The sequence below is a fragment of the Panthera uncia genome (assembly GCF_023721935.1).
Source record: "Panthera uncia isolate 11264 chromosome C1 unlocalized genomic scaffold, Puncia_PCG_1.0 HiC_scaffold_4, whole genome shotgun sequence".
NCBI classification, from domain to species: Eukaryota; Metazoa; Chordata; class Mammalia; order Carnivora; family Felidae; genus Panthera; species Panthera uncia.
The window spans coordinates 85,350,557-85,362,620 of NW_026057585.1; the positions used below are offsets into that span (position 1 = coordinate 85,350,557).

Genomic DNA, 12,064 nt, shown 5'->3' on the forward strand with positions numbered 1-12,064 from the left:
GTCCGCTGCTCCTCTTCTCTGACCCTCAGTTTCTTCATCTGCACAAATAATCCCAGAGGAGAAAATTGAGGGAAAATACATTCAAATCCAAAGTGCTGTGTCCTGCTGGGCTTCGTTCAGGCCCACAGATGCACTCAGATGTGCACTTAGGCTCGGACAGCTGTCACCAACATGCTCTTGCCGGTACACACGTGTGCACGCCTGCTAACATTTGGTCACGGTTCTCCGAGGCGACCGTGGGAAATCTGTGCGCCAGTGGTTTCCTTTTTATTTTTTAATGTTTACTTATTTTTGAGAGAGAAAGAGAGAGTATGAGCTGGGGAGGGGCAGAGAGAGAGAGGAAGACAGAGGATCCAAAGCAGGCCCCGCGCTGTCAGTGCAGAGCCCGATGCAGGGCTCGAACTCACGAGCCACGAGATCGTGACCTGAGCTGAAGTCAGACGCTCAGCTGACTGAGCCAACCAGGTGCCCCAGTGGTTTCATTTTTAAGCGACTTTTCATTCTTTTTCTCTTCTGGAGCCGGACAATAACTATGAAACATATCCTTACCGTTCCAGTTTTGTGGCTGGGGACCCTGAAGCTCAAAGGGGAGAAGCGGCCGGCCCAAGATCACCCAGCTAGTAAGCAATAGGGTCAGGGGAAGCTCAGCTTTGCCTGAGGTCACAGCCCACCTTTCCTTCCCTTCCCTTATAATGGTCAGGAACAGGATCAAAACAGTTGCCTGGTTTTCTAGTTTTTGGCTCCTTGGAGGACTAGACCCAGGGCTCCTTGGGCAGAGTCGCAGCCCCTTCCATAGACCAGTGAGTCTGCCCCATATGCTTTTTTGCTGTCTCCCTTCTCTCTCCTTTAGGCTCAGGCCTCAAGTTCACCCCTTGAAGAACCCCTGGCATTGGGGACCATCTGAAAGTGGGGAGATAGTGGGAGAGCTGGGAGTATCACGCCCATTTTACAGATGAAGAAACAAAGACCCAAAAAGTCAAATGACTTGCCTGGGGTTACTGAGCCCGGGCTTGGCAGGGGTGGTGCCTCTGTCCTGCCGAGAATCACTCTCACCACCCCCTGACTCTGTCTCTCTTCTTCCTGGCACCATCTGCAGGCAGCTGGACTACAGTGAGCCAAGGACGCCTCAGGACAGGTTGCTGGGGCCCAACATGGAGGAGGCAGGTGGGCCCCCAGCTCAGGCTGAGGCTCCAGTGGTGAGTGCCACGCTGATGTGGCGGCGGCCCCCTGCCCAGGAAGAGATGAGACACCGTTTTCACAAGGTGTCCCTGGTGTCGGGGGCCCGGATAGAAGCCCCCCCGGAGGAGACGCTTGAGTACAGCCACGGCCGAGAGGAAGTCAATGGTTTTGCAGCACGGGAAGAAACAACGAAAAATTGCCAGGGACCCCGGGATGAGGCTGACTCCAGGAGCTTCCAGAGCCATGGGCCCATCTTTTCCAAGAAGTACATACTAGCCCCCAAGGAGAAAAGGCCAGTGGGAAGGCTGAAGGAGGCCGTAGGCCAGGGCGATGGCAGTCCCCAGGAGCCCAGGACTGAGCCAGCAAGCCGGGGAGCCGTGGCCAGGACTGAGATTTTGGTGCCCCTGCCTGGGCCCCGCGAGCCAAGCCCCCACCCGGGTGTAAGTCTCATCAGTGGGAGCCCCCGGAGCCTCGAGGAACGGCGGGTGACACGCACTGTGCAGACCACCGTGGTGGTGGGAGGGCATGTGGAGCGACGGGTGAACAGCTCTGTGACTGTGGGGCCAGTGCTCTCGGGCGAGGCCCTGCCACGGGGCCGCAATGTTGCTCGCGCCGCACGGGCAGTGGTGGTGAGCCCGCAAGCTGAGGGCTCACCTAGCCGCAGTCAAGCCCGGGAGCTGATTAGTAGCCTTGTGCCTGGCGAGCGTAGCCTACCTGCCAGCCGGCTTCCCAGGCCCACGGCTGTGGTGCCAAGGAGTCCGGGTCTGGGCAGCACGGTGGGGGCAGCCTTGGGGCAGCTGCCTGACACGGGGATGGCAGAGCCAAAGGACAGATCTGCTCTGGCCCCTGCACGCGTCCCAGAGGATGTACACCCACCCCAGAACCTGGACGTCCCTGCAGCTCACCCAGACCCAGACCAGAGCAGAGCCCCAGAGGCCAGAGCCTCTGAGGTCCCAAGGGTGCAGGGAGCCCCCCGCTCCACCCAGCTCCCTCTCCAGACTTCTCAGGACCGGGCACCATTACCTTCCTCTCCCAGACACCAGGCCCATCCCCCCTCCCTGGGCCCAGTCCATCCTCCAGAGCAGCCTGTGGTGCCTGCTCACCCCAGGACCCAGCTCAGTGGCAAGCCCAGGGGACCCCAGGCGCTGCCCTCTGTAAAGAGGGAAGGACTCACAGATCCCTCTGCTGTCACCATCCCGCCCGCGGTGAAGACCGAGGTTGTTGTTACAGTCCCTGGACAGCCTCTTGCCCCACCTTCCACAAGGAGGAAGGCTGTCCCCAGCTCAGGAGGGCTTTCTGCTTCGTCCCCCCCAAGGAATAAGTTTGTTCAGGACTCTGAAGACGTCACTATTTTCTCCTTTACCCAGAAAGAGAGAGCACAGGGCCCTGGTGTTCTGGCTGACCCACCCCCCGCCCAGAAAGAGGTTGTGCAGGGTCGCAGTGCTCCTGTCACCTCATCCCCCAAGCCAGCCAAGGTTGTCCAGGCCCCAGAAGGCAGCCCTAGCTCCCAAAGAGAGGCTGTCCAGAGTATAGAAGGCGGCCTTGCTCCTCTCATCAAGGATGAGGCTGTTCGAGGCCTGACTGCTTCTACTCTCCTATCCCCCCAGCAGGGTGAGGTTGTTGGCGGCTCTGCAGTGAGCCCCATCTCATCTCCAACCCAAAAGGAGGCTATCCAGGCTCCTGGTGCTTCTGCTGCTCCGTTTTCTACCCAGAAAGTGATTGTCCAGGACACTGCTGTTCTCCCTGCCCCCTCCTCCGTGGGCAAGTTGTCCCCCAGCCCGGGAGGCCTTCCTGCCCCAGTACTGATGGGGGCAGAGGCCAGTCTAGAGTCGCAGCTTGTCCCTGACTCCATTGAGGGCAAGACGCTACCAGAGACAGCCAAGGAGGAGGAGGTGGCCCTGGCTGCTGACCTGGAGATTTTTCTGGATACTCTGCGGAGCATGGAGCCCCCGGAGATTCTCCGTACTCACCGGCTGCCACGAGCCCCCCGCTCTTCCTACCTGGCCATGTACGCCACGTTGCCCGCCATCGAGGAGGACCAGCCTGGACCATGCGTGCTGGGACCCGGCCCCCAAGAGGTGCCCACACGAGAAGAGAAAGAGGAGGAGGAGGAAGAAGAGGAGGAAGAACCAGAGAATCCTTACTTAAGCGATGATGAGAAGCTCCAGCGTAGGCAGGAGAGCTCCAGGCCCAGCTCCTCCTGGGCCTCTCGCCCTGCCAGGTCCCCCCAGGCCTCTAGTTCTCCTCTGGAGATGATGAAGAAGCACGTAGCAGATGCCAAGGGCCCCCACCCAGAGCTGGGGCCCGAGTGGCAGGCGGGGAGCAGGACCATTTCCCGTCTTGGAGGCAGCCTTCTCTTTGGCGGTCGGGTGCCTGGCACCCAGGAGGCCCCCACCTTGGAACCACTGGGCACAAAACTGTCTGCTCTGCCACCCCACGTGGCACCAGGGCTCAGGAAGGTGCCAGGACAGCTGCCTCTGCTCTGCAGTGAAAGGCCACTGCCAGAGAAACCTGCATGTGCCCGGCCCCTGGAGGAGTGGGTGAGTGAGGCCTTGGGTGAGCAAGGGAGGGTGCCTGGCCTCGCCTGGGGCAGGGTCTGGATGGTATGAGGACCATGGTGCTGGGAACAGAGTCTCGAGAAGCCAGAGGATTGGGTCTGATGTCTAGTTCAGTGTGACCTTACACAAGCCACATCTTTCTGGGCCTCAGTTGCCCTGTTCACACAGCAGAAGGTTTGCACTGTGAAGTCCAAAGGGCTTAGTGGCCCTGATCTCTTGGAAGCTGGGGAAGGGGAGCAAGAGGCACCCATCCCTGGGATGGGGTGACAAGGTCCCTGGAGGTTGGTGACATCCTCTGCAGGCCAGCTCCTTGGGAGTGGAGGCCAACAGGGAATATGTGGGATCCTCGGAATGGCAGGTTGTGGGGAGGCGGTAAGGAGGCAACTCCGTAAGACTTTTTATCACCTCCATGCCAGAGCCCAGCATTGAAGACCCAGGGCAAGCGGAACACCAGGCCTGGAAAGGTAGGGTGGGCACGTGGGGTGGGGGGGCAGCCGGAAGCAAGGACCTAGGGACAGGGCCTGGGGATTTCCTCTGTGTCTTCTCCAGATGATCCTCTTCTCAGAGCCTGGCTGCCAAGGCAGCAGCAAGGAGGTCTGGCAAGACATTGCCGACACCTCCGGCTGGGCCAGCATGGCCTCCGTGAGGGTGGTTCGAGGCTGGTGAGTGCAGACTGCCAGGGCGGGGCTGGGGGGCTGCTGGTGGACCTGGGGGATGCCGGGGCAGTGAGATGTGCCCAGGCCAACCTGGCAAAAACCCCTTTCAGCCACCCTGCCTTGTGGGTACGTCCTCTCCCCACCACTGACCCTGGGTCTCTGTGCCCACAGTTGGGTGCTATACGAAGAACCAGAGTTCCGGGGCCGGAAGCTGGTCCTGCCGGAAGGAGATTTGGAACTAGGAGCCCTGTCGCCAGCATGGAGCAAGCAAGGCATCGGCTCCCTGAGGCGGGTTGTCCGGGTGAGTGGCTGGGAGCGGGGGTCAGATGTTGCCCTGCCTTCCCCAGGCCCCAGCTCCTGAGGAAGGGGACAGCCGCAGGTGCCTGGAGTTGTCTATAGGTAGTCGCCTCTAGCTTCTTGACCTCCAAGCCACCTGGGGAAGAAAGAGGTTTTGGGGTGCGCAGCCTGGCTTGGGGAGGGGCAGGCAGAGGCCAAGCCCCAGCTTCGGAAAGCAGCCTGGGGAAGTCTGAGCTGGCGTTGGAGAAGGGTTCGGTTAGAGCAACAGAAATGGGGGGAAGGGTCTGTGGGTGCTGGCCCACCACCCAGGGCCCAGGATTTCAGGCCCACATGCAGACTTAGGGTGCCACAGACGTCTGTTCAGTCATTTGCTCACTGATGCTGCTTAGTAGTTTGCTGTGTGCCAGGCACCGTGCCAGGCAGTGGGTTGGAGGAGGAGACCTGCCCTCTGCCCTCTGCCCTGCAGGACTCATGCACATGAGCGTATGAGGGTTGGGTTTGAAGCAGGAAAGCCATATAAGCAGATTAGGGATTTATAAACATCCCTCTGGCTGCCGGGAGGAGAAATCCCGGAGCCGGGAACATGAGGCAGGGCTGTGATTTCCAGGTGAGGGGCCCCTCTGAATTTTGAGGGAGAGGTGTGTGGTTTGAAAAGGCATAGTCAATATTCTAGTTCCATATCCGTAAAGTGGGGAAAAAAACAATACCGTTTTCATAACCCAAATTTACAAACTACCAAAATTAAGCTGGGTAACACCACCTTGACCACCAGGGAGACACAGAAGAGAAAGCAATAGCTCTGAAAGCAAGGCCGATCAGATTTTTTTTTTTTTTTTTTAATGAAAGTACAAATAACCCTAAGACAGAGCTGTTGCAATCCTCCTGGTAAGAGAGGACGAGAGCCGACGAGTCTTAACTAGGGCAGTGGCCCAGCTATGCGAAGGGGGAATAGTTTTGAAAGCCTCTCCAGAAACACCCAAGTGTTTGTGGACAATTTATTGTGAGCTTCTCACAATAAATTCATCTTCATGTAGGAGGTAACGAGGTACGGGAGAAAAAAAACAAGGGCTTTGAAGTCAGGTGGACCTAGTTTCATGTCATTCGTTCAGCATTGATTGGGCGCCTAGTGTGCTCCAGGCACGTGGGAGGTGCTGGTTGCAACAGAGAACAAAAACTACATTGCTCTGTTCTTTGCCCTGCTACGCACAGGCTTTGTGCCCTCGGGCAGGCCGCTCAACTTCACTGAGCCTCACTTTCCTAGCCTGTGAATGGAGTCATAACTCCCGTTGCGAGGGCCAAGTGGGATGGGGTACGGCACGCCCTTAGCATCGTCCCCTGCCCTCAGTAGATGCTTCCTAAGCGTTTGATGAGGAGTGAGGGAATGAAAACGATCCTAGTGGGGAAGAAACACCCAGAATGCAGATAGGATCCGCTGCTGCCTAGGATAAGATGTGGGTAGAAGCCAGTCTGGACAAGGGCGGGAATTGTATACAGAGGAAGAGTCAAAGTTAGGCCTCAGGAAGTGGCTGTCCATCCAGTTCGTCTCTCAACCGGGCTGGAAATCAGGCTATCCGGGGCATGGCAATTGGCAGGCTCTTGCTGGGAACTTTGGTAACCGGTACCAAAGGCCCAGCGCCAAAGAAAGGGCTTTGGTCTCAGGCTTGTGTGGCCGACCTTGCAGAGAACACCCCAGTCACCCTCCTGGCTTCTGCGGAGATGGCCACAGAGGCTTCCCAGAAGTTCCCTGGGGCCTGGGCTGGACAGACTTGGGGCAGCAGATACTGGTGGGGAGGTAGTTTCTGAGGGGTTCTGTTTTACTCTTCCTTTTCCACCTCTCTCCTTCTGCAGGACCACATTATCCCAGAGATCATCTTGTACTCTGAAGAGAGCCTCACGGGGGAGCAAGTGAAGCTAACGGATGCCTTGGAGGACCCCCAGGGCCTGGAGAGGCCCCTGCGGGTGGCATCTGCCACTGTCTCTGCAGGACTGTGAGTCTGGGCTATTCTGGAATCCCTTCATTTGGCATTCATTGTGCTGGGGACAGAGAGGTGATAGAACACAGCTCTTGCCCTCGAGAAGTGCTTAGTCTACTGGAGGCAATAGTCGAGTAAGAAGACAGTGGCAGAGTTCTGGGATGGGGGAGCATAGAAAGGCACCAAACCAGAGAAGAGCACCTGAAGTCAGAGAAGCCTTCTTGGAGGAGGAAGCACCTCAGCTGGGGTGAATTGGCCCCAGAAGAATCTCAGCATAGTGTGAGCAGGGCACGAAGGGCTTTTGTATATTTTGTTCACTGCTGTATCCCTGATGCCTGAAGCAGAGGCCGGCACAGGGTTGATGCCCCTAAATATTTGTTAATTGAATGGGGAAGAGTATATCTAGCAGAGGGAACAACACCCGCAAAGGCCCAGAGGTGAGAGATCTAAGCCTCGAAAGTTCAGGCTGGTCCAAGAAGGCAGCAAGTGGGGAGATGTGAGGCCCAGGAAGAAGGCAGGGAGACAGATCAAAGGGCCTCTGTGCATCTGGGCTGTATCGTGGGCTAACGGGGAACTACTTGGGGTCCCTAAGTGGGTATGTGTGCAGGAGAGAACTCTCCAGCTGCTGCATGAAATTAGAGAGTGCCAGGCCAGAGGAAGGGGGACTGATGGAGTGGTTACTGCAAGAGATTATGGGGGCCTGGGGTGCCTGGGTGGCTCAGTCGGTTAAGCGTCTGACTTCGGCTCAGGCCATGATCTCTTGGTCCATGAGTTTGAGCCCTGCTTCGGGCTCTGTGCTGACAGCTTGGAGCCTGGAGCCTGCTTCAGATTCTGTGTTTCTGTCTGTCTCTGCCCCCCCCCCCCTACCGTGCTCTGTCTCTGTCTCTGTCTCTCTCTTTCAAAAATAAATAAACATTTAAAAAATTAAAAAAAAAAGATTATGGGGGCCTGAAATATCCCCAAGCATCCCCTTGCTGGGGGGCTTCTTCTCCTAAAACTTCTTCCCTCTAAGCCTTCCCCCCATCCACCAGTCTGTGTCCCTGGGTATCTGGGATACAGCCGCCTCTCTGCCTCCCCCCCACCAGGTGGCTGCTGTACCCTAAACCCTTCTTTGAAGACACTCCCTACATCCTGGAGCCTGGAGAATACCCCACCTCGGAGGCCTGGGGTACATCAGACCCCAGTGTGGGCTCCTTAAAGCCCATGAGATTGGTAAGGGGCAGGTGGTCCCAAGTTACCTTGTCCTGGAGCCTGGGGGAAGAAGCAGGACCTGGGAGCTGCTTCTGGGAACGGGGGCTGAGGACAGGGGGAATTAACCCAAGGAATGGGGCAGAGGGAAGTCACGGGGTTGGCCATTTTTAGGGGGGTCTCAGGATCAAGTAATTCCTGAGTCACCAGCCCCATCTGTCTTCCTCTATCTCTGGGCTGGTGTCTCAGCTCTGTCTCCTCTGCAGGGCTGCCCAAATGTGGAGAAGCCAGGGGAGCCCAAGGTAAGAGTCTGGGCTGCAGGGTCAAGGAGGGCCTTTGGGTGGGTTGTGTGTATTTGTATGGCTCTCATAGGCTGAAGTGGAAGACAGGAGAGGAGAGTGCTGGGAAACAGAAGCTGAAAAGCTGGGTCTGGAAGGGTGGAATCCTATGAGCTCACTGGGAAATGGCTTCTGATGTGTAAGGACCAGGTCAGAGGTCAGAGAAGAGGCAGGAGTTACCTAAGGGAATGGAGCTCAGTGAGAGAGTAGGAGGACTTAGCTCTGGGCTGACGCTGGGCAGAGCCATCTGGGCTGGCTGAGTGTATTTGGGTCCAGATGCCTCCCCACAACCCTCCCACCACTCTTTCTGCCAGGTTGTGGTTTATGAGGCCACAGACTTTCAGGGCCAGAGCTGGGAAGTAAGCAGAGACATCTACAACCTTCAGCAGCCAGAGGACAGCCAGAGCCCCCACCTGGCCTCCGTGGGGTCCCTGCGAGTTCTTGGGGGCTGGTGAGGACTCAGAACCTTTCCTTCTACTTCATCCTCCATTCTGGCCTCTACCCTCAGAGATGGGGAATGCCCCCGGGCTGCCTAGGGGTGGGGGCAGCTGTCTTACCCACCCGAGGTCCTTCCCTGACCCTGTCTGTCTGCCTCTGCCTTTCCCCAGCTGGGTGGGCTACCAGAAAGCAGGCTTCCGGGGCCACCAGTATCTGCTGGAGGAAGGGGAATATCCTGATTGGTCACACTGGGGAGGCTATGACGAGGTGCTGACCTCCCTGAGGGTCATCCGGACGGTAAGCAGGAGCAACTGGGCCATCCCTCTGCCTGTGGGTACAGGCGGACTCCCCCCGGTACAATCTGTTGAGCGAAGAGTTTGTGCTCTCTTTCCCTGTTCTCCAGAGCAGCTGGAAGTGTTCCCTGAGGTCTAGCTTCTCTCCGGCCTGCTGCCTTTCCCCGGGCCACACTCACTGATCGCCTCATTCCAAAGTCCCCTGGTGGGCTGCGTCCGCGGGGCCTGGGCACTCCTTGGGGTTTCCGTGGGTGGGCAGGAGAAACCTGACTATCCCTGGGGCCCAGGACTTCGGGAACCCGGCCGTGGTGCTGTTTGAGGCCATGGACTTCGAAGGGCACGGCGTGGAGGTGAGCGAGGCATTGCCGGACGTGGAGCTGGCGCGACACGGCCCCCACACGCAGGCCATCCACGTGCTCAGCGGCGTGTGAGTGACCCTGGCTCCGGGAGCTAGGCGGGTCTGGAGCGGCTCCAGCGGAGAAGCCGGCTTCGCCCTGCTGACCCGCGCCCCGTCCTTCCTGCAGGTGGGTGGCCTATGAGAAGGTGGGCTTCTCCGGGGAGCAGTACATCCTGGAGAAGGGCGTGTACCGCAACTGCGATGACTGGGGAGCGGGCAACAGCGCCCTCGCCTCGCTGCAGCCAGTCCTGCAGGTGCGTGCCGGCGGTGGGGCGGGGCCGTGGGGGAGGGGCTTAGTGCCTGGGAGGTGCCCCCGCGGTGGGGGCGGGACTGGAAGAAGCCGGCTCGGCGCGCGTGGGGCGGGGCCTCTGGGAAGGGGCGGAGCTAATGCCTGCCTGAGAAGCGGGAGTGCCGTGGAAAGGGTAGGGAAACTGAGGCTAGAGTCTGGCACTCTCCTTGAGTCTCGAAACTTTGGGCCCTCCCTGCAGGTCGGGGAGCACAATCTGCACTTTGTCTCAAAGGTAAGGAGCCTGTGGGGGTCTGTCTCCTTTTCCCCATTCTCTCCCACTGCATCGCCCTCCATTCTCATCTCTTTCTGTCTCTACCTCCAGATTCAGTTTTTCTCCGGCCCCAACTTCCTGGGCGACCACATCTCCTTCGAAGATGACCAGACCTCTCTGCCTGCCTCCTTCCAGCCCCAGTCCTGCCGTGTCCATGGCGGCAGGTGAGGACGTGGGGGGAGGTGGGAAGTGGGGCGCACCTGCCCAGAAGTGCTTAACTCAGCTTGGAGATCTGGGCTGCAGGAAGGTCTTTCAAATGATTTCTTTCCTTGGGCTTCCTTGAGATTAGCTATTTTGTCCCGAAGCATTCAATCTTAACACAAAGTAAAATAAAGTTTTAATGGAAAACCTAAAACTTGATGGTATAATATAAAGAACCCCAATCTAGTTTCATGTATCTCTCTGCCTTGTCTTGTCTTGTCTTGTCTTTTCTCTTCTCTTCTTTTCTTTTCTTTTTCGTGGAGGATTTAAAATCCCCAACCCTTGGGGCGCCTGGGTGGCTCAGTTGGTTAACCATCCAACTCTTGGTTTCAGCTCAGGTCATGATCTCACAGTTTGTGTGTTCGAGCCCCTCATCGGGCTCTGGGCACTGGGCTGTCAGCTCCGAGCCTGCTTGGGATCCTCTCCCTCTCTCTGCCCTTTCTTTGCTTGTGCTCTCTCTCTCTCTCTCAAAACAAATAAATAGACCAAAAAAAAAAAAAAAAATCCCCAACCAAACATAAAGTTTCACAGGTAAATACTTCAATATATATCTCTAATAAGAAAGAAACCCTCCCAACCCGCATAGCCACAGTTTATTATCACATCTTCTAAAATAAGTAACTTGTTAATATTACCTAGTACCCAGTCTATGTTCAAATTTCTCCCATTGTCTCAAAAAATGCCTTTGTGAAATTGGTTTGTTTTTCTCAGAATCCAAACAAGGTCCACACATTGCTTTTGGTCAATTGGTCTTTAATTTATAGTAGTTCCCCTTCCTTCCCTTTGTTTTATACCATTTGTTTGTTTAAAGAAACCCAGTAATTTGCCCTGTAAGTTTCCCATCTTCTGTATTTGGCTCATTGCTTCCTTGTGGTGTCTTTTTTTTTCCGTTGTGCCCCATATTTCCTGTAAACTGGTAGATCTGAAGGCTTGATGAGATTCAGGGTATTTTCTTGGCAAGAAATCTATGTAGGTGGTACCCTGTCCTTCTTACTACATTACCTCATGCACAGGTCTGGCTTTCCCACCTTTAATGATATCAAGATGCCTACATTATAAGATCTGCAATTTATCTCTCACCTAATGGTTTTAGCATCCACTGGTGACATTTGCCTAGACTCACTATTTCTTTAGAGGTTACAAAATGATGGTTTTAAGATTTTGGGTATTCCTTCTATAGATGTTATCTGGAATACTTCCATAAAAGAGAACTTTCCTTTTCAACTATTTGCTTACCTGAAATAGTTTATACAAAAAAGGCAGTTTGCTCCTTTTCCAAGGATCAATTCTCTTGATCAATTTTCAGGATAATTTCTGAACTGGTGCCCTAGCAACCTCGAGAGCTGAGTAATGAAGTATTTTTTTTTAAGTGTTGTTACAAATGCATGGATTTATATGCAATTGAAATGTCTTAGTGCATTTATGTGCTCTAATCATTCTATCTTTGGCAAATGGGAGCCCCTTCAAATTGCCTGCTTCTGAGATGACTCCAATAGTTTTTTGTGATTTCCTTGTTTTTCTGGTACAATAAGATGCTCTAGGATCACTTTGTACATTTTTCCCCTAAACTTGGAATCAGTTATGTACCAAGGGACTCTGATTCCAATGGTATTTAGATGGAAGCTGGGTGTTTCAAAACCATAATACTAAATTACTACTAACAGCATAAAGCAGTGAATGCTGTTTGAGGCTTCTCCGTGGTTCTTTTTGTCCTCGGGACATTCACTAAAATCCCTTTTGGTATGAACAGTTCAAAATATCATTTTTAAGACATTTGAAATAATACTTTTGTGTGTGTGGTTATGCCACCAACCTGATATACAGTTAGGTTCATTTGTTTTATTTAATTTATTTACATTTTTAAGAATACTTTTCATTTTTATTTATTTATTTTTTTTAGAAAGAGAGCATGCACAAGTGGCGGAGAGGGGCACAGGGGGAGAGAGAGAGAGAGAGAGAGAGAGAGAGAGAGAGAGAGAGAGAGAG

At 55.0% G+C, this 12,064-nt stretch overlaps 1 protein-coding gene across 1 annotated transcript in view; it reads left to right on the top strand.

Moving 5' to 3' along the window:
* The first annotated feature begins 984 nt into the window (after positions 1-984).
* The window catches only part of CRYBG2 (crystallin beta-gamma domain containing 2), an 18,012-nt gene continuing 6,932 nt past the window's right edge, over positions 985-12,064 (top strand). The window contains exons 1-13 of the mRNA XM_049617721.1: positions 985-3,719; positions 4,154-4,201; positions 4,287-4,399; positions 4,565-4,694; positions 6,539-6,678; positions 7,749-7,875; positions 8,118-8,153; positions 8,504-8,640; positions 8,798-8,924; positions 9,208-9,347; positions 9,445-9,571; positions 9,806-9,838; positions 9,929-10,041. Coding sequence (XP_049473678.1) covers positions 1,152-3,719; positions 4,154-4,201; positions 4,287-4,399; positions 4,565-4,694; positions 6,539-6,678; positions 7,749-7,875; positions 8,118-8,153; positions 8,504-8,640; positions 8,798-8,924; positions 9,208-9,347; positions 9,445-9,571; positions 9,806-9,838; positions 9,929-10,041 — 3,839 coding nt within the window. The 5' untranslated portion in view covers positions 985-1,151. The remainder of the gene's footprint in view (positions 3,720-4,153; positions 4,202-4,286; positions 4,400-4,564; positions 4,695-6,538; positions 6,679-7,748; positions 7,876-8,117; positions 8,154-8,503; positions 8,641-8,797; positions 8,925-9,207; positions 9,348-9,444; positions 9,572-9,805; positions 9,839-9,928; positions 10,042-12,064) is intronic.